The following is a 22,747-nucleotide window of genomic DNA, read 5'->3' as shown; positions in this document are numbered from 1 at the left end:
TGTCCAGAAGCAGATGGCATTTGGGACTCCTCATCCTCCACCTCTTCCGAAACCTCATCCCTTAGTGCTTGCAGTGTTTGTTGAAGCAGGCAGATAAGGGGGACAGTCATGCTGACTAGTGCATCATCTGCACTCGCCATCCGCGTGGATTCATCGAAGGCACGCAAAACGAGGCAGATGTCCTTCATAGAGGCCCACTCAATGGTGCTGAAGTGTGAACGGCGCACAGTGCGACTTGTTTGCGCCTGATGCAGCTGGTACTCCATGACTGCTGCCTGCTGCTCACACAACCGCTCCAACATATGTAACGTTGAATTCCACCGGGTGGGTAGGTTACATATGATGCGATGTTCCGGAAGGCCAAATCGTCGCTGCAGAGCAGCGAGGCGCGATCTTGCCGTGCTGGAACGTCGCAAGTTAGCGCACTCTATGCGGACCTTGTGCAACAGTGCATCAAGATCCGGATAGTCCCTCAGAAAGCTCTGCACGACCAAGTTAAGCACATGTGCCAGACATGGGATGTGTGTGAGGTTGCCTAGGCCAAGAGCTGCCACCAGATTTCGGCCATTGTCACACACTACCAAGCCCGGCTGGAGATTCGCTGGCCCAAACCACACATCGCTCTCCAGCTTGATAGCATTCCAGAGCTCCTGCGCTGTGTGGCTTCGATTCCCCAAAGAAATTAATTTGAGTACAGCCTGTTGACGTTTGGCCACGGCTGTGCTCATATCGGTCGTAACAGGCTCCTGCTCTGCTGTTTCTGAGGAACTTGAGTAGGAGGAGGAGTCTATGTGTACAGACTGGAGTCCTGCAATCCGTGGCGTTGGAAGAACACGTACAGCACCACTCTCCAGATCTGTACCCGGCTCCACAACATTGACCCAGTGGGCAGTGAGGGAAAGGTATCGTCCCTGTCCATGGTTACTGGTCCACGCATCGGTGGTCAGGTGGACCTTGCTACTAACGGCGTTTAGTAGCGCATGTTTTATTTTGCCCTCAACATGTTTCTGCAGGGCAGGGACGGCTCGCCTGCTGAAATAACAGCGGCTGGGCACGTATTGGTGGACTGCCAATGCCATTAAGTCCCGGAAGGTGTCAGTGTCCACCAGCCTGAATGACAGCATTTCAACTGCCAGAAGTTTGGCAATGCCAGCATTCAGAGACTGTGCTCGGGGATGGTTTGCCGAGTAAGGGCGCCTTTTATCCCATGCCTGTGCTACCGATGGCTGTGATGGATGGGAACGTGCTGCTATGGGTGGAATCTGACAGGGTCTCCGGACAACAGTGGCAGAGGTTCTTCCTTGGCGATCATGTGAGGAAGCCGAACCAGCAGTGTGTGAGCTGGAGGAAGAGGCCCCAACACGAACTGAAGAGGTGGTAGGTGGTGCTGTACGTTGGCCTACGTCTTCAGGGTGTCTCTGCAACTCCAACTCGTGCTTGGTGCGCACATGTTTCCACATATTTGTGGTATTGAGGTTGCTGACATTTCTCCCTCTTTTGACTATCTGATGACACAGCTTGCATTTGACAAAGCAAATGTCATCTGCAACTGTGTCAAAAAAGGACCACGCACTGCAACTCTTGGGAGCGCCCGGTTTGCCTTTGGAATGAGGAATGCTCCTAACGGTGCCGAAGTGGAGGGTACAGGCAACTAAGTCTTCCCCCTCCCTCTGCCTCCTGTTTTGGCCGGTAGGGGAATCTCTTCCTCCGAGCTGCTCCCACCACCTTCCTGTTCCTCACGCCATGATGGGTCAAGGACCTCATCATCTTCCCTCCCCTCTTCAAACAGCTGCTTCTCCGGGGTTGTCTCGCCAGCACCGTACGCACCAGAAAGTGGCAACTGAGTCTCGTCATCATCTGATGCGTACTGAGGTGTGCTGACCATAGGCACTGGCCCACTCGCCTCTTCAGATTCAGAGGGACAAAGAAGTTGCGCATCACTGCATACTCCCTCTTCTTCACATTCAGGAATGCTGCTTGGCTGGCCCCCTCTTTCCAAGCCAACAGATTCCGAGAACAGAAGTAGAGACTGTGATGGCTCCTGTCCATGTCTCTCTGACTGCCTGGGCACTTTGGCAGGTGGTGAAGAGACAGATGGTTGCTCTTCGGTGCTCTGATCCTGAGAGGATGCGGAAGTAATTGAAGTCGATGCGTTAGCTGCCATCCATCCGACAACGGCTTCAATTTGTTCCTTCCGCAGCAGTGGGGTACGTTGAGGTCCTACAAAGCTGCGCATAAAGGACTGTTGCCTGCTAAAACTGGGGGATGCTGATCCACTGGTGCCCGCAACAGGCCCAGAATCCCCACGTCCTCTACCTGCAGAATCCCCACGTCCTCTCCCTGCAGAATCCCCACGTCCTCTCCCTGCTGAAACTCCATGCCCACGCCCACGCGCCTTACTCCCTGCCTTCTTCATCTTGCCAGACTGCTTAAGATAGGCAGAAAAGTACAAAGGGGGGCCTTAGTGTGCTTATTCCTGAACAGCTGGTTACAGGTACAAGAAACACTAATTTTATGAAGTGTGTGTGTGTGGACTACACTTTAATAGGAGCTGATGTGGCCTACACAAGTTCCAAATGTAGTGTTTGGTGAACTTTTTTTGTGGTTTCTTTGTTGGAAACAAACTCAAAGTATGTGAACAAAGAATTGAAACTGATAGTATCACCAACTTTTTGGAGCTATTACAATGCAGGCAGGTAACCTACAATGCAAAAGATGAGGCTCCAAAAAAATTGGGTAATACTAATCTGGCTGCGCCGGCAGGGCACAAGCCAGAAAAAAAGGCTCCTCTATCTACTCCTATATAGTGTTTGCAACCAACCAATGTTGATGGATACGGATGGATGCACACTAATAGGAGAAGAAAAAATGAGCTGCACTCAAAGACAAATATGTGTGAGGCAGTGACGCACGTTGAGCGTCCTACAACCAGACGTAGCTGCAGGACACTCTACTCAGCGTGAGCTGCACTCACACACAGTCAGAGACCTCTCAGACAGCCGTCAACAGTGCAGCTAAGTGGGCACTGGCACTGACAGGCTGCAGAAAGGCTCCGCTGTGTACTCCTATATAGTGTTTGCAACCACCGTAGATGGAGACTGATGGATGCACACTAATAGAAGAAAAAATGAGCTGCACGCAAATAAAAATATGTGTGAGGCACTGACGCACGCTGAGCGTCCTACAGCCAGACGTAGCTGCAGGACACACTACTCAGCGTGAGCTGCACTCACACACAGTCAGAGACCTCTCTGACAGCCGTGAACAGTGCAGCAAAGTGGACACTAGCACTGAAAGGCTGCAGAAAGGCTCCGCTGTCTACTACTAGTGTTTGCAACCAACGTATATGGATACGGATGGAAGCACACTAGATTGAAATTATGTAAAAAATGCAGCTCAAAAAATAAAAGATGTATGAGGCAGCAGTGATCACACTGGGTGGCCTACAGCCTGACGTGGCTGCAGGACCCACTCCACAGCGTGAGCTGCACTCACACAGCCCTTGCAGACAGCTGTGAACACTGCTGCTAGGGCAAAGAAGGCTACAGTGGTGGTTTATGTAGCCTGGGTAAAGCACTAGATGTTTGGTGGAATCGCTATTTCTAACTGTCCCTCACAGTCTTCTACAGCAGCCTGTCCCTAACTGAATTCACAGCAGAGTGACCAGAAATGGCGGCTGCGGTGGCTTTTATAGTGCATCATGACATCATTTCGGCAGCCAATCACAGCCATGCCAATAGTTAACATGCCTACATGCCTAACAGGATGTGCCCACACTTCGGAGGATTCCCATTGGCTTAATCAAAGCAAGCAGGCTCATAGCATGATGGGAACTTCCGATTCCGATTCCGGAATCCGATATGACAAAAGTATCGGAAGTCCGTATCGGAATTCCGATACCGCTAATATCGGCCGATACCCGATACTTGCGGTATCGGAATGCTCAACACTACTTATCAGATAAAAATATCATTGTATTGAGAGTTTTCTATACATTTCTCACCTAGTTTTGAATTCCCTTAACTCCACATGTATCACCCAAAAATACCTTTTTCCTTTCACCCGCGCTGTATGTAAATTAGTTGTGTCCAGTCCGATGGGCGGTGTTTTTGCTCCTTCCCTCCACCCCTCCTTGGCCGCTGTCCACAATATTTCTGGTAATTTCCATAGTTCTCGTCCATATTTCGCACGTGCACATTACAATCTCCCAACTGCAGGCAAAGCCGGAAAAAAAGTAGTTTGCATGCGCCGGAAGTACTATGTCCCAGAAGTATTTCGCTGCCTTTTCTATGTTCCAGGACATAGTTCACCAGCACATGCTCACTAATACTTTTCTGCTTTGCTCGTAGTTGGGCAAAGCATACTGCGTATGCACGAGCGGAGATTGCAATGCGCACGTGCGAACTATGGAAATTACCTGAAATATTGCATACAGCAGCCAAGAAGGGGTGGAGGGAAGGAGCAAAAACACCGCCTATCAGACCAGACCCAATTTATTTACATACAGCGCAGGTGAAAGAAAAAAGGTATTTTTGGGTGATACATGGGGAGTTAGGGGAATTCAAAACAAGGTGGTAAATGTATAGAAAACATGCAATACAATTATATTTTTATCTGATAAGCCGAAAATGAGGTGACTAGTGTTGAGCGTTCCGATACTGCAAATATCGGGTATCGGCCGATATTCGCTGTATCGGAGTTCCGATACCGAGTTCCGATATTTTTACAATATCGAATACCGGAATCGGAAGTTCCCATAATGCAATGAGCCAGTTGTGTTAGCCATGTTAACTAATGGCATGGCTGTTATTGGCTGCTGAAATGATGTCATAATGATGCGCAGTCTGTGCGGGCCTGCCGGGGGTCTGTACGGGCTGCCAGGGGTCTGTGCGGCCTGCCGGAGATCTGTGCGGGCTGCCGGGGGTCTGTACGGGCCTGCCGGGGGTTGTGTGTGTGTGCAGACTTCGTCCGATGGGACTACTAGTCCCATCGGGCTATGACTGCTACAATGACAGTGATTGACACATTAGCCAATGATGGGACAGTAGTAGTCCCATCATCCGGCTAATGTGTTGAATGTAGAAAAAAAAAAAACATACATACTACATACTATAATAATAATAAATAATAATACATTTTATTTCTATAGCGCTGACATATTCCGCAGCACTTTACATTTCAGAGGGGACTTGTACAGACAATATACATTACAGCATAACAATAATCACATAGATCATAACAGATACCAAGAGGAATGAGGGCCCTGCTCGCAGGCTTACAATCTATGAGGAAAAAAGAGGAGAGACGAAAGGTGGGTGGTAACAGTTGCCCTGATTGTATGGACCAGCAATAATGTTAAGTGTGTAACAGTACGGATGCAGAGGGCTAATGGATGCATAAAGCATGTGGGAACATGATGTTGGGAACCTGGTTATGGTAAAAAACTTTTGGCTGTGCCACATAGGGATTAGAATAATGTGTTGAGGCGGTAGGCCAGCCTGAAAAAATGAGTTTTCAGGGCACGCTTAAAATTGTGGGGATTGGGGACTAAACGTATTGACCTGGGAAGTGCATTCCAAAGAATTGGCGCAGCACGTGTATAGTCTTGAAGACGGGAGTGGGAGGTTCTGATTATTGAGGATGCTAACCTCAGATCATCAGCAGAACGGAGGGCACGGGTAGGATGGTATACTGAAACAAGGGAGGAGATGTAGGGTGGTGCTGAGCCATGAAGAGCTTTGTGGGTGAGGGTAATAAGTTTGTACTGGATTCTGGAGTGGATGGGTAGCCAGTGTAATGACTGGCACAAGGTAGAGGCATTGGTGTAACGATTGGCGAGGAATATGATCCTGGCAGCAGCATTCAAGACAGATTGGAGGGGGGAGAGTTTGGTAAGAGGGAGACCGATTAGAAGGGAGTTACAACAGTCGAGGCGAGAATGAATAAGAGAAACAGTCAGAGTTTTTGCCGAGTCAAAAGTAAGAAAAGGTCGAATTCTAGAAATGTTTTTGAGGTGCAGATAACAAGAGCGAGCCAATGATCGGATGTGGGGGACAAAGGAGAGCTCGAAGTCAATTATGACCCCAAGACAGCGGGCATGTTGCTGGGGAGTAATAGTAGAACCACACACGGAAATGACAATGTCGGGTATAGGTACATTAATAGCGGGAGGAAACACAAGGAGTTCAGTTTTTGACAGGTTCAGTTTCAGATATAGTGAGGACATGATGTTAGACACAGCGTTTAGACACTTGCCGGTGTTTTCAAGAAAGGTGTCATGATCTGAAGTGATCTGACAGTTTTAAATCACTGGGTGAACTTTTTTTTACTTTGGAAAGTTCCAAGGTGTCTTGACTGTCCCCGGTGGTGGTTTTGATATTGCACTTTAGGTTTTTGTGCACTTAATCAGGTATCAGGTGTTACACCCTATAAAGGTGTGCTAGAGGTGTGCAATCACGGCCTGTGATATTGTGAGTTGGTGTTCACTCTGTTTTTGGAGAGCCTGGATGAAGGATGGAGCTGGTTAGGAGTCCTGCGCAGCTTAGCCAGGGGGGATGTGTTTCAGCTATGGTGTCTGGACGAAGGGCTGGCATGGCGTGGTGGAGTCGCAGTGATGGTGTCAGCGGGAAGTGTCTGCATGGGCTGGTGGAGTGGCGACTATGGAGAGTGGCACTCACCATGTGGGACTTGGCCGCTGAGCTGGACTCAAGCATGCTCGACTTCGTGTCAGCAGCTGAACTCATCCTTGGGACTCTGGTTCTAAGCAGCTGCAACTGGTGTTGGACTCTGCTCCGAGGCTGCACTAAGGTGAAGGATCCTGTTATGGTGATGGATCCAGGTGGAGGAGAAGATGCACTCAGGTGGAGGGCTCTGTTGCTAGGAGCAACAGAGCAAAGCTAAGTGGTGTTTCCCCTGTATTGTCTCTTTCCTCATGTGTGTTATTAGTGCAGTGGTGGGATTAGTCTCCGCACCGACCCATTCCCTAGTGAGGGTTTAGGGTCAGGGTGAGCTAGGGCGTTGAGGTACGCGTGCGGCGCCCGGTGCGAAACCGGCATAGGGAACGTTAGGAGTGCAGGGACACTGGCTCAGGGGAGCTCAGGAGGTCTCCAATTCCCTTTTCCCTATTGCAGGGCCCACCATTGTTAAAGTTTCCCAGGTTCCCCCTTTATTATTTTATTATTGTATGTATAACGTGTAATACCTAAATTCGCCAGGTGGAGGTGGCGTATCCACCTGCATGTTTTATTATTTAAATGCGCCCCTCTGGAGGCGGTGTATCCAGGGTCACGTGTGTTATGGGTCCGCCTTGCGGTATTATCTGCGTCCTGAGACACGTGACCATGACAAAAGGCTGGCGTGATGTCAGGAGAAGAAGCATATAATTGGGTGTCGTCAGCATAGAGATGGTACTGAAAACCAAATCTACTGATTGTTTGACCAATAGGGGCAGTATACAAAGAGAAGAGGAGGGGGCCTAGGACTGATCCTTGAGGAACCCCAACAGTAAGGGGAAGATGAGAGGAGGAGGAGCCAGCAAAAGGTACAGTAAAGGAGTGGTCAGAGAGATAGGAGGAGAACCAGGAGAGAACGGTGTCCTTGAGGCCAATGGAACGGAGCATAGTGAGGAGGAGCTGATGATCCACAGTGTCGAATGCTGCAGTGAGATCCAAGAGAATTAGCATGGAGTAATGACCATTTGATTTAGCTTTTAGTAGATCATTAGAGACTTTAGTGAGGGCAGTTTCAGTAGAATGTAAAGAGCGGAAACCGGATTGGAGAGGGTCGAGAAGAGAGTTTTCTGAGAGATAGCGGATAAGACCGGAGTGGACCACGCGTTCCAGAAGTTTAGAGATGAAGGGAAGATTAGAAACAGGTCTATAGTTAGCGTCACAGTTTTGGTCAAGGGATGGTTTTTTAAGTAGTGGATGTATGATGGCATGCTTAAATGAGGAGGGAAAGATACCAGAAGAGAGAGAGAGGTTGAATATTTTAGTTAGGTGAGAGGTGACAGCAGGGGAAAGGGTCTGGAGTAGATGTAGCGGAAATGGGTCACTGGTGCAAGTGGTTGGGCGAGAAGATGCAAGGAGCCTGCTTACTTCTTCTTCTGTGACTGGTTCAAAATCAGAGCGTGAACTAGATGCAGTGGGGGAGGGAAGACAGTGCATGGTATGAGGTGATTGGGAGATAATTTCCTGTCGGATCTGGTCAATTTTTTCTTTGAAGTAATTGGCCAGATTGTCAGCTCGAAGCTCCGTGGTAGGGGCTTGGGTTGAGTAGAGAATGAAAAGTGTCAAAGAGACGTTTAGGGTTATTGGACAGTGAAGTGATGAGGGTGTTGAAATAGGTTTGTTTTGAGAGGTGAAGGGCAGTGTTGTATGTTCGAAGCATAAACTTATAATGGATGAAATCTTCGGGTAGGTTGGATTTTCTCCACAGACGTTCGGCGCACCTGGAGCACCGCTGCAGGAAACGTGTTTGCAGGGTGTGCCAGGCTTGTCGCCGTCTGTGTTGTGGTGTTCTATGTATAGGAGGAGCAAATTCATCCAGGGCACTTTGAAGTGTTTCATTGTAATGCTTCAATGCAGAATCAGGACATGAAAGGGAGGAGATAGGGGCCAATGAAGACTGCAAGTTCTTCATAAGTTTCTGGGTGTTAATGGCCTGTATGTTTCTATAAGTATGGACAGTGGGGGTGACCTGAGCAGCCTGGCAGTTCTTGATAGAGAATGAAAGAAGGTTGTGGTCAGAGAGCGGGAGAGGGGAGTTTGCAAAATCATCTACTGCACAAAGCCAAGAGAAGACCAAGTCGAGGGAGTTCCCGTCCTCATGCGTTGGAGAATTACTAAGCTGCAAAAGGCCAAACGAGGAGGTTAGAGATAAAAGGTGAGTAGCAGATGGGGAGAGGGGAAGAGCAATGGGGATGTTGAAATCACCCATGATGATGGTAGGAATGTCACAGGAGAGGAAATGCAGAAGCCAAGTGGCAAAATGATCCAGGAACAGATGGGAGGGGCCGGGAGGAGGATATACCACCGCCACTCGCAAGGAGAAGGGGGTGTAGAGTCTGACGGCATGGACCTCAAAAGAAGGAAAGACAAGTGAGGGTACTTGAGGGATAACCTGAAAGGTACATTTTGATGATAGGAGCAGACCAACGCCTCCACCTGCTCTATTGTCTGATCTTGGGGTATGAGAGAAGTGTAGTCCCCCGTATAAAAGAGCAGCAGCAGCGGTAGTGTCTGACTGCTGGATCCAAGTTTCAGTAAGAGCCAGAAGGTTAAGAGAAATAGAAAGGAAAAAGTCATGAATGAAGGAGAGTTTGTTACACACTGAGCGAGATTTCCAAAGTGCACAATTATGGCATGCAGGGAATATTAATAAGATTAGAGGGTTTTCTGAGTGTAGCAGTTGGGGGGTTTGACTTTCTATAACATGGGGGACCAGGATTGGGAGCAATGTCTCCTGCGACTAGGAAAAGGAGGATAGAAAGAGTGAGCAGATGGTTAAGTGATTTGTGAGAGCATCCCTGATGTTGAATGGTGGGACTGAATGGATCTGTACAATTTAGCAATGTGAAAATAGCGTGACTGCTATACATAGGAGAGGAAAGGAGTGAGGGGTGTTGTGAGTTCATTCTCTGGTTTACCAGTTGTGAGTTCCCCTTCTGGATTCCCTCTGGTGGTGACGGGAGATGGTGCGGCTGGTTTGATCGGTGGAGATCTGCCACCTGAGAATGAGGATGACGATTGGATCTCAGGATTCTCAGATTGGAGTTAAGACAGCCGACGCCCTATTCAGTTGCTGGTGATTCCTTCTGGCTTGTCAGCTCTTGGTTTACAGCTCTGTTCCAGTCATCTAAAGCTAAGTTTTTCTGCTAATGTTCACACTTGATTTTGTTGGTCTATTCAGTTTTTTGTGTGGTCTGCCAGCCCCGGCTGGGGGCTGAGCTGAATTTCCACTCTTATTTATCAGTATTTTGCCAATTGGCTTTTTGTCCCTTACTAGTTCGGTCTCTTTTTGCTCTGTCTCAGAATATTTCAGAGTGCTGATATAGTGGGAGAAGTCTAGTGACTTCAGGGTTAATTTTGCTATCAGAAGTGTTGGACATTATTTTTGTAGGGTTTTTTGCAGGTTGCAGACAGTGTCTTCCCTTTCCTTTCCTGTCTAGTTAGTTTGGGCCCCATCATTTGCTCAGCCTATTTTCCTGCCTGTGTTTGTGCCTTCATCTTGTTTCACCATCAATACATGTGTGGGGGCTATCTATTCCTTTGGGGTCTGCTCTGGGGCAGTTAGTTTTTCCTTTTCTTGCTTTAGGCTTATGTAGTCCTCCGGCCATGACGAGGCATCTAGGTTCATCGTAGGCACGCTCCACAGCTACGGCTAGTTGTGTGGTAAGATCAGGGATCTGCAACCTGCATAGTTACCAAACACTCTGGTTTTCTGTGGCTTAGCTTGTTTTGCTATTTTCTCCTCGGTGACCCATTCATAACAGAATCACCAGCCATACCGCAGATTCTAGGGTACTCAAAAGCAGGAAAGAATTGTAAAAAAAAAGTAAAAAGTGTCAGAATTTTTTTTTTTATATGTATATTTTTTCCTCTTTTTCTCTGGGGCTGTAGGGGGATTTTTTTTAATGGAGATTAAGCAATTGTCTGATCGTGTGGAGCAGCTCACTGCTGAAGTGCGGGGAATTTCTGCCTATCTTGCTCATTCACATGCTGCTGAACCAAGGATCCCTACTCCTGATGTGTTTTTTGGGGATCGGTCTAAATTTTTGAATTTTAAGAATAATTGTAAATTATTTCTTGCCTTGAAGCCTAATTCATCGGGGAGCTCTGCGCAGCAGGTTAAAATTGTCATCTCTTTGCTGCGCGGCGATCCCCAGGATTGGGCGTTTTCTTTGACACCTGATTTTGAGGGAGAATTCCCTGTTTGTTAAGGGATCGAAATGCCTCTTTGGTGTACAGAGGATTTCATTTTTGGGATTTATCTTATCTCCATCGACTATTGAAATGGACCCGACCAAGGTACAGGCAATTTATGATTGGGTTCAGCCTACTTCTTTGAAGGCCCTCCAGAAGTTTTTGGGTTTTGCTAATTTCTATCGTAAATTTATAGGTAATTTTTCTGGTATTGTCAAACCACTGACTGATCTGACCAAGAAGGGTGCTGATGTGCTGAATTGGTCTCCTGAGGCTATCTCAGCATTTCAGGAGCTTAAGCGGAGATTTACTTCAGCTCCAGTTTTACGGCAACCTGATGTCTCACTTCCATTTCAGTTGGAGGTAGTTACTTCTGAGATTGGTGCAGGAGCTGTTTTGTCCCCAAAATACCCTGTGACTTCTAAGATGAATCTCTGTGCCTTCTTTTCTCGAAAGTTCTCCCCATCTGAACGCAACTATGACGTGGGGAATCGGGAATTGTTGGCCATGAAGTGGGCATTTGAGGAGTGGAGACATTGGTTGGAGGGAGCTAGACATCAAGTTGTGATCCTCACCGATCACAAGAAATTGATTTATCTGGAGTCAGCCAAACGATTGAATCCTAGACAGGCTAGATGGGCCGTGCTTTTCACGTGTTTTAATTTTGTGGTCTCTTTTCTTCCAGGCACTAAGAATGTTAAGGCAGACGCCCTTTCTAGGAGTTTCTTTGCCGATTCTCTTAGTGTGACCGAGCCTACTACCATCCTAGGTGAGGGGGTAGTTCTTTCTTCCATTTCGCCCGATTTGAGACGCTCCCTGGAGGAATTTCAGGAGGATAAACCTGAGCGTTGCCCTATGGGAAAATTGTATGTTCCTGACCAGTGGAGAAAGAGAGTGATGTCTGAAATTCATTGCTCCGCATTGGCTAGTTATCCAGATATTTTTGGTACCAGAGATTTGGTGAGTCGGTCCTTTTGGTGGCCTGCCTTATCTCGTGGCGTCAGGAATTTTGTACAGTCCTGTGGGACTTGTTCTTGGTCTAAACCCTGTTCTCGTTCTAGTGGATTGCTGATGCCCTTGCTGGTGCCCAAGAGGCCATGGACCCATATCTCAATGGATTTTATTTCTGATCTTCCTGTCTCTCAGAGAATGACTGTTATCTGGGTGATTTGTGATAGATTTTCGAAGATGGTCCATCTTGTACCACTCCCAAAGTTGCCATCTTCTGCTGAGTTGGTGCCCTTGTTTTTACAACAGGTGGTTCGGTTACATGGGATTCTTGAGAACATTGTGTCCGACAGAGGAGTCCAGTTTGTTTCCAGATTCTGGAAAGCCTTTTGTTCCAATCTGAGAATTCAGTTATCCTTCTCCTCCGCGTTTCATCCCCAGACCAATGGACAGACTGAGAGAACAAACCAGACCTTGGAGTCTTATTTGAGATGTTTTATATCTGCTGATCAGGATGATTGGGTCTCATTTTTGCCCTTGGCCGAATTCGCACTGAACAATAGAGCTAGTTCTGCCACTTTGATGTCACCCTTTTTCTGTAATTTTGGGTTTCATCCTCGATTCTCTTCAGGGCAAGTGGAATCTTCGTCCTGCCCAGGTGTGGACACTGTGGTTAAGAGAATGCAGCAGATATGGGACCAAGTGGTGGACAAGTTGTCACTCTCTCAGGAAAAGGCCCAGCGATTTTCCAACCGGCATAGGACCATTGGTCCCCGGTTTAAAGTGGGTGATATGGTTTGGTTGTTGTCTAAGAATATTCCTATGAAGGTTGCATCTCCTAAATTTAAGCCAAGATTTATTGGTCCTTATAAGATTTTGGAAATTCTTAATCCTGTTTCGTTTCAAGATCCATAACGTATTTCACAAATCTCTGTTGAAGAGCCAGTGGTTCCTATGGCGGCACCTCCTGACCCTGTGTTGGTTGAAGGCAATGTGGAATATGAGGTAGAGAAAATATTGGTTTCTCGTTTGGTTAGACAGAGACTCCAGTATTTGGTCAAATGGAAGGGTTATGGTCAGGAGGATAATTCTTGGGTCTCTGCCTCCAATATTCATGCCAATATATTGGTTTGTGCTTTTCACCGGGTCCATCCTGGTCGGCCTGGTGGCATGGATGAGGGTTCGGTGACCCCTCCTCTATCGAGGGGTACTGTTGTGAGTTCATTCTCTGGTTCACCAGTTGTGAGTTCCCCTTCTGGACTCCCTCTGGTAGTGACGGGAGGTGGTGCGGCTGGTTTGATCGGTGGAGATCGGTGGAGATCTGCCACCTGACAATGAGGATGATGATTGGATCTCAGGATTCTCAGATTGGATTTAAGACAGCCGATGCCTTATTCAGTTGCTGGTGATTCCTTCTGGCTTGTCAGCTCTTGGTTTTCAGCTCTGTTCCAGTCATCTAAAGCTAAGTTTTTCTGCTAATGTTCGCACTTGACTTTGTTGGTCTATTCAGTTTTTTGTGTGGTCTGCCAGCCCCGGCTGGGGGCTGAGCTGAATTTCCACTCTTTTTTATCAATATTTTGCCAATTGGCTTTTTGTCCCTTACTAGTTCGGTCACTTTTTGCACTGTCTCAGAATATTTCAGAGTGCTGATATAGTGGGAGAAGTCTAGTGACTTCAGGGTTAATTTTTCTATCAGAAGTGTTGGACATTATTTTTGTAGGGTTTTTTGCAGGTTGCAGACAGTGTCTTCCCTTTCCTTTCCTGTCTAGTTAGTTTGGGCCACATCATTTGCTCAGCCTATTTTCCTGCCTGTGTTTGTGCCTTCATCTTGTTTCACCGTCAATACATGTGTGGGGGCTATCTATTCCTTTGGGGTCTGCTCTGGGGAAGTTAGATTTTCCTCTTCTTGCTTTAGGCTTATGTAGTCCTCTGGCCGTGACGAGGCGTCTAGGTTCATCATAGGCACGCTCCACGGCTACTGTTAGTTGTGTGGTAAGATCAGGGATCTGCAATCTGCATAGTTACCAACCACTCTGGTTTTCTGTGTCTTAGCTTGTTTTGCTTTTATCTCCTCCGTGACCCATTCATAACAGAGGGGCCAATATGGACGGAGTGTAAAGAGTTAATACCAGGGCGGTGGATGTGTGTAAATGCAGCGGGCAGGATATAAATTAGACAAATGCATATGGTAAATATTTGGGGTTGTCCAAATGTACAGGGAAGAGATTTATTTATTTGTCTTACCTGTCTCCTGCCCTGTCTAACTGCCATGTTATAACTGCCAGCGTACTTAGATACATGTACTTCGATTACATGTACATAAATGCCACCCCTGCATAAATGCCTTCCCCAGGCTAGCTCTGAATTTATAGAAGGCCACTTTTAAGATCTTCCTTTTTTTCTGTCTCCTTACTCGTTAGCAATCAATCAAACTAAGTTAGGACAGCAGGACACAATAAATGTATTTAGCAGATAAATAAGTGTCCAGGCCTACATGGATCATAAACCACTTTGAAAAGTTACTTGACCTCAATAGCATAAGGGGACAAGCAGGGTGAGTTGAAATAACTATATACCATTATATACTGTATGCTGCAAAGATGAATGATAGAGATTGAACACATGCAGGATTCAGTGAAGTTGCTGTAAATAGTTAAATACCATTATATATGCTGCAAAGATGAATGATAGAGGTTGAACACATGCAGGATTCAGTGAAGTTGCTGGAAATAGTTAAATACCATTATATATGCTGCAAAGATGAATAATAGAGGTTGAACACATGCAGGATTCAGTGAAGTTGCTGGAAATAGTTAAATACCATTATATATGCTGCAAAGATGAATGATAGAGGTTGAACTCATGCAGGATTCAGTGAAGTAGCTGGAAATAGTTAATTACCTATATGAAGAGAATAGAGATGCATGTTAGATTCAGCCATGTTATAACTACTACATACATACTACATACATACTACATATATACAACATTCGTACAACATACAATCAGGGCAACTGTTACCACCCACCTTTCGTGTCTACCTCTTTCCTCATAGACTGTAAGCTTGCGAGCAGGGCCCTCACTCCTCTTGGTATTTGTTATAATCTACTGTATGTGATTATTGTTATGCTGTAATGTCTATTGTCTGTACAAATCCCCTCTGAAATGTAAAGTGCTGCGGAATATGTCGGCGCTATAAAAATAAAATTTATTATTATTATTATTAACATACATACATACTACATAATACATACATACTACATATATACTACATTCATACAACATACATACTACATACATACTACATATATACTACATTCATATGTACTGTATGTATGTATTGTATGAATGTATGAATGTATTGTATGTAGTATGTATGTAGTATGTATGTTGTATGTATGTAGTAAATATGTAGTATGTAGTATGTATGTATGCATGTTGTATGAATGTAGTATATATGCAGTATGTATGTAGTATGTATGTATGTTGTATGAATGTAGTATATATGTAGTATGTAGTAAGTATGTATGTTGTATGAATGTAGTATATATGAAGTATGTATGTAGTATGTATGTATGTATGTATGTTGTATGAATGTAGTATATATGTAGTATGTATGTATGTTGTATGAATGCAGTATATATGTAGTATGTAGTAAGTATGTATGTTGTATGAATGTAGTATATATGAAGTATGTATGTAGTATGTATGTATGTATGTATGTTGTATGAATGTAGTATATATGTAGTATGTATGTATGTTGTATGAATGCAGTATATATGTAGTATGTATGTAGTTTGTAGTATGTATGTATGTATGTATGTTGTATGAATGTAGTATATATGTAGTATGTATGTAGTATGTATATTGTATGAATGTAGTGTATATGAAGTATGTATGTAGTATGTAGTATGTATGTATGTTGTATGAATGTTGTATAATGTATATGTAGTATGTATGTAGTATGCATGTTTTTTTGTTTTTTTTACATTCAACACATTAGCCGGATGATGGGACTACTACTGTCCCATCATTGGCTGATGTGTCAATCACTGTCATTGTAGCAGGCATAGCCCAATGGGACTTGTAGTCCCATCGGACGGTGCCTGCACACACACAGACCCCCGGCAGCCAGCACAGACCCCCGGCAGCCCGCACAGACCCCCGGCAGCCCGCACAGCCCCCGGCAGCCCGCACAGACCCCCAGCAAGCCCGCACAGACCCCCGACAGGCCCGCACAGACCCCCGGCAGGCCCGCACAGACCCCCGAGAGGCCCGTACAGACCCCGCACGCACAGACACACATGCACAGTCTCGGTCCACGCACCACCCACACTCTTCCCCCCTCCCGAACTGGATGTGCAAGTAAAGAAAGGGTTTATTTTCATTCCGATATTTGTGCCCCATTGACTTGCATGGGTTTCTGGTATCAGAATCGGCGATACCCGATATTTTGGGGGTATCGGTCCGATCCAATCCGATCCGATATTTCCCGATATCAGAAGGTATCGCTCAACACTAGAGGTGACAGATTCCCTTTAAGGCTATCTTTTCTCAAGGCTTTGCTCACAAGTTTTTCAATCAGAAACTGCTTCACGAGAGTACTTTTTGGGGGAGTTTTTGGAGGAAATGTTTGTTTGCTTAAAGGGGTTGTCCTCTACTCCCGCAACATCTTTTCCATCCCTATGTTTCCTCCCAGTAAAATAATAACACATATGCTCTCCTCCAATAATGGCACCATTTCGGCAGTATCAGCACTGGATCTCCTGGGGACTGTATAACAATGCTATGTCACACGATCCCTGATCCCAATCACACGATCCCAATCCCCAGAGGTGAACATAAGTTTCATTAATCTACTCAGGACAAACAAAGGGGTTCAAAAGAAGATTTATGAGAAATGGGCAACCTCTTTAGGTATTACTTCAAGAGGTTTTCAAGAGTTTTGGACGTTTTTTCCTTAAAGGGAACCTGTCACCCTTATTTAGTGATGATATGTAAAGATATCACCCAATTGTTCATCCCATAAGGATTCTATTAGGGCTTTTGACTCCCCCGACCCCGCACCTTTGAGGCATAAATACCTTTTTTATCTTGTTGGGGATGTATGCAAATCGCCGCAGTCCAGTCCGATGGGCGTGGCATAGTCGCCTTCTTCCCCCCTCCTCGGCTTGCTGCACGTAATCTTCATCTGTGAATATCACAGATAACATTGGTTTCTGCGCTTGCGCATTGTAAAGGCCTCTGTCGCCTGCATAGTATGCTTTGCCCAACTGTGGGCGAAGCATATAATCGCTACTGCGCATGTGCTGGTACTTTCCAGCACGGTCTATGCCCTGTAAGTCTTCACATGCAGGACACACTTCCAGGGCATAGACCGCACTGGAAAATACTGGCGCATGCGCAGTAGTGATTATATGCTTCGCCCACAGTTGGGCAAAGCATACTGCGCAGGCGCCGGAGGCTTTACAATGCGCAAGCACGGAAGCCAACGTTATCTGTAATATTCACAGATGAAGATTACGTGCAGCAAGCCGAGGAGGGGGGGAGAAGGTGACTAAGCCACGCCCATCGGACTGGACCACGGCGATTTGCATACATCACCAACAACATAAAAAAGGTATTTATGCCTCAAAGGTGCTGGGTCGGGGAAGTCAAAAGCCCTAATAGAATCCTTATGGGACGCACAATTGGGTGATATCTTTACATTATATCACTAAATAAACTGTGTTCCAAATTATTATGCAAAAAGAGTTTAGGAGTGATAAGGTTAGAACTTTTTTGTTTGTCATTTAAACTCATTGATGGTGATGTGTGTCAGGGCTCTTTATATCACTGAAAGCAATTGCAGATACCTGTGCAAATTAGTTTAGCAGGTGTGTCCAAATAAAGGCAAGACTACTTAAGAAGGCTGTTCCACATTATTAAGCAGCCTACATTTTTTGCCAAATTGGAAAGAAAAAGGATGTGTCGGCTGCTGAGAAGCAACAAATTGTGGAGTATTTAGGTCAAGGCATGACTACAATCAACATTGCCAAGACACTTCATCGTGATCATCGCACAATCAAGAAGTATGAAGCTGATTCCCAGCACACACGTGTGCGTGCGGAAAAGGAAAAATTGAGGACTCTTTCCAACAGGCAATTGCATCAGGTTAAAAGAGCAGCTGCAAAAATGCCTTGTCATAGCAGCAGACAAGTTTTTGAAGCTGCTGGTGTCTCCAACGTCCCCCGAACAACAAGATGCAGGGTCCTTCAGAGGTTTGCAGCTGTGCGTAAGCCATCCTGTCGACCACCTCTATCCACTGCACACAAGCAGAAACGGCTCCAGTGGGCCAAACGATACATGAAGACTGACTTCCAAACTGTTTTGTTCACCGATGAGTGCTGTGCAACGCTCGATGGTCCAGATGGAAGGAGATGAGGATGGCTGGTTGATGGACACCCCATGAAAACACGGCTAAGGCGCCAACAAGGAGGAGGTGGAGTAATGTTTTGGGCTGGAATCATGGGGAGAGAGATTGTCAGCCCCTTTAGGATCCCTGAAGGGGTAAAGATGAACTCCATAATCTATGTGGAGTTTCGAAAACAGCACTTCCTGCCATGGTTCAAGAGGCAGAACCGTGCTTTCCGCAGCAAGATCATTTTCATGCATGATAATGCATCGTCTCATGCTGCAAATAACACATCTGCATCTCTGGCTGCTATGGGCATAAAAGAGGACAAACTTATGGTGTGGCCACCATCTTCCCCTGACCTCAACCCCATTGAGAACATCTGGAGCATCATCAAAAGGAGTGTCTATGATGGCGGGAGGCAGTTCACATCTAAGCAATAGCTCTGGGAGGGAATTCTGTCCACATGCAAAACAATTGAAGCACAAACCATCCAAAAACTGACAAATTCAATGGACGAGAGAGTTCAGAAGCTTCTTTCGAACAAGTGGTCTTATGTGCAAATGTAACATCACCTAGAATAAAGTTTTGACTTGAAAACTGTTTGATTTCATTTTGTAATAAGCTGATAATGCTTATAATTTCACAATTGACCATTTTTTTGTTCAAAATAAAAATAAAAAGGTTGAAAACTCTCCTGTGCATAATAATTTGGAACATGCATTTTGAGTGTTTCTTATTTTTAAAAATATACTGTTTTCATAGGCAGTTTGTTCAAAACCATTGCAATTATACTAGAATATTAGATGACTGGAAAATAACAATGACTGCAATTCATATAGGTAATTTAGAGAAAATATGAGGAAATATTTTTTGCATAATAATTTGGAACACAGTGTAAAGTATGGGTGACAGATTCCCTTTAACAGCTTTCCACATCCTTTTGATTTGACAGTGCGTACTTTAGACTAGATTTCATCAGACTTTATTTACTTAAAAAAGTGAGATGCAATTTTATTTTGGCCACCAAGTGTTTTTCAAGATCTCTTCAAGAAACAAAAAATGCTGAAAAAAGCTCAATATATCAATAGCAAAATGGATTTTCTACCAAAGAAAATGAATAGGAAGCATCTTCCAAGCATTTTTGAAGTGGCTTTGAGAAAGATTTTGGAGTAGATCCTCTTAAAATAATTCTTCAAAATATACATGTAAACATAGCCATAGAGAGCCGCAGACTGGAGTTAAACGTAATGGAGAGTTGTCTAGGAAGACATATTGCCCCATGATTTTTTTGGTTTTAATTCACTGCTTTTTAAGTAATCTCAAGCAATATAACTGTATACACGATATATTAATATTTACATTGATTCTCAGTAACAGCCTGCATTTACATTCAGAGCTGAATTCATGATTCAGCTGACAGCTGAGCTGAAATCTCCCAGCATTCCACTTTCTGCTCTCTGTAGCTACACTGAATTTTATCTGAAAAATAATGTTTTTTTTTAAATTATAGCCTTTTAAAGGCAATGTACAGATTCTGGAAAGAATAATTGTCTCCCTATATTGTTGGGTATTAAAACAGCGACTGCTAAGGGACCTTATCCCCTCATTGCCGTTTTAAAACGGTGATTGGGAATAAGGCTGTAGTATCTCTCAGTGTTGGAAATTCTCCAGAGTTTTAACTTAGACCCTGGAGAACATGATCAGGGTTGTTTTTTCCGATCCCGATCCCATGATCACAGTTATTCAATGTATAATGGCGATCACGTAAAAAAAAGTGTGCCCGCTATTAAAAACATTTCTCACTCGTCTGACATGATATATATATATATATATATCAGAGGAGAGAGAAATGATGTCCCCAAGCCCGCTGGGTACCTCCAACTCCGTCCTCGGCCCTCCACCAACTCTTGCTGGAAAAAAATAGCAGGTAGATGCGTAGTGCTCTTGCCGAGTTCTGTCTGCTGACACCCAGCAACAGCGAGGATTTTTCTTATTGTCTCATTTTGATTACTGTGATAGACCCTATCACAGTGATCAAAAGCCAATAATTAGTATGTGATCTCCCTTTGTCACCCCCCTTGTCATATTACATTTTTTTTTTTATAATTTTTATTTCTTTCATTGTTTGCCATTAGCTACCAAAATGTTGTCACTTGTTGCGGGATTCCACTGTCTACTCTTGATTCCAGCCATTTTTGAGTTTGAAAAGTCAAACGGTGCAACTTCCTTTCTGAGCCCTGCCATGCGTTCAAAAGGTATCAGCGTACTCAGAAAAAATTGCACAACAATTTTTGTGGTCCATTTTCTCCTTTTACTATTGTGAAAGTAAATAATTTGGGGATAAAACAAATTTTTTATGGAAAAAAAAATTAACCTGGGGGGTTGATAAACTTCTTGACTATCGTTTTGAGGACTCTGAAGGATGCAGTTTCTAGAATGGAGTCACTTTACATTAGAGTATTTTCTGTCATATTCTGTCATATAGACTCCTCAAATTCACCTTAAATGTTATGTGGTCCCAAAAAATGGTTTTGTAAATTTTGCTGGTCAACTTTTAACCGTTCTAACGTAATAGAAAAAAAATTATGTTTCAAAAATTGTGCTGATGTAAAGTAGAAATGTAGAAAATGCTATTTATTATTTTGTGTGGTACAGCTATCTGATTAAAAATGTAAAAATTAAAATTTCAAAAATTGCTAAATTTTCAAATTTTTTTGTCAAATTTTCAATATTTTCAGAAATATACCCAAATTATATCAACCAAAAGTTACCACTATCATGAAGTTCAATATTCTACAAAATAAAACAATGTCAGAATCAGGGGGATCTGTTGAAGCCTTCAAGACACTGGTCTTTTTTAAATATTTAAATATTTGACCTGGTCATTACGGTCTAAATTAGCTTAGTCACTAATGGGTCAACTCAATCTGTTTTGGGTTTGTTTGCAAGCAGTTTCCAATAACATCCAGCAGAATAGTGAATATGGCTCTGAAGTATACCATGGGCTCTATCAATACTACTGTGTAATTGTAACCAATTTTATGTATCATTTATCAAACGTTGCACTAAAATTATATCCATAAATACTGTGACAATTGTGCTCAAAAGTCATTAAATTTTCTATAAATGTTTCCTAAATGAAAAACAGAGGTCTCTATGAAACGCATTTAAGGTTTATAATAAGAGAATAAAAAAATAAACCAATAGATCAGAGTGCGGTGAAGATGGAAGACTCAACTAGTCACAATGAAGTGTTTTGAGATGAAATTGATTATTTGCATTTTTTCATCAGGTCTTCTGGATTGGGCCTCTCCTTGGTGGAATTTTGGCTTCCCTCCTATACAACTTTGTCCTGTTCCCATACAACAAGAGTCTTTCTGATAGGATCTCTGTCCTGAAAGGTACATATGAACCTGAGGAGGAAACGTGGGAAAACAAGCAGGATAACAAGAGGCAGTCAGTGGAATTGTACTCTGCCCACCCTTTGCCCAAGGTCACAGAGAAATTTTAAGCTTTTTGAATTTCCTGCCGACCTATCAAAAGTCATTTGGCCAAGCTTAATCCGAGGCTTTTCAGCAACCGCAGTTGGAGCGCACATAATTCTGCGCTGTAAATTCTCTTCACATGTAATCCTTTGTAAATTTACTCTTGTTTTGTAGTGCTCTACGGCATTAGTTGATATAATACCATTATCTTCTCTATTAATCTTTTGAGGCTCAGGAGCTTGTAAACCAGGAATGTCTGCCGTATCACTTTTTATGTTTAGCGCCTCTTCATAATATCAGTGGCATCTACTCACACTGGGCATCGATTCATCAATCATGCAAATAATTCAGCCTGACAGTAGAATATATTGATCTAAGAGCCATGGATTGTCTGCAACTAAAACATACGCGGCCTCCTAGGCTGATTGTAGTTACTCATCTCTGAATAAACAATGTCACTTTCTATTCTTCATCAGAGCAGCGGTAGATTTTACTTTTGTATTTAGTGTACAATAGAGTTATGTAGTATTAAAGCATAATGAAGGAAATCATTGCTTGTGATATAGAATATAGTTAAATAATATATTAAATCTATATGTAGCAGAAGAAATGGAAATAACATTTGGCATTTCTGTAGCCTACTTCATCTCTGTTGGGCACTTGCCATGTAAAATCAAAAGATATAAGTAAATATTCTCTCCTGAGTTGTCATCTTCTATGAATTTATTGGAAAGTGTTAAACACCATGGCAGCCACATTTTTTTCACCCAACATTTTCAGACTCGTGAATAATATATAAATATCTCTAGTTCTTCTTCCATATGACTACAAAATTAGACATGGGATTAGTTCAGGACTATCGAAAGGGTTGCTGATAACCAAAATCAGACTAGCCATTATTCGGCTTTTCGAGAAATAACAAAATAACTGAACAGAATCTTTATGAGAATTATGATGAGTGCACCATGATTGTTCACCATGATTGTCCACCATGA

The 22,747-nt window shown here is 44.0% G+C and overlaps 1 protein-coding gene across 1 annotated transcript in view; it reads left to right on the top strand.

The window, feature by feature from the left end:
* Positions 1–22,456, top strand: part of LOC141049575 (aquaporin-5-like) — a 46,616-nt gene extending 24,160 nt beyond the window's left edge. The window contains exon 4 of the mRNA XM_073546138.1: positions 21,560–22,456. Within this exon, the coding sequence (XP_073402239.1) occupies positions 21,560–21,778 (219 nt within the window). The 3' untranslated portion in view covers positions 21,779–22,456. The remainder of the gene's footprint in view (positions 1–21,559) is intronic.
* The last annotated feature ends 291 nt before the right edge of the window (positions 22,457–22,747 follow it).

The sequence above is a fragment of the Dendrobates tinctorius genome, unplaced genomic scaffold, assembly GCF_039654945.1.
Source record: "Dendrobates tinctorius isolate UK_male_01 unplaced genomic scaffold, ASM3965494v1 ptg000145l, whole genome shotgun sequence".
Classification (NCBI taxonomy): domain Eukaryota; kingdom Metazoa; phylum Chordata; class Amphibia; order Anura; family Dendrobatidae; genus Dendrobates; species Dendrobates tinctorius.
The sequence above is the reverse complement of the archived record's forward strand: the minus strand, read 5'-3'. Positions and strand labels throughout refer to the sequence as shown.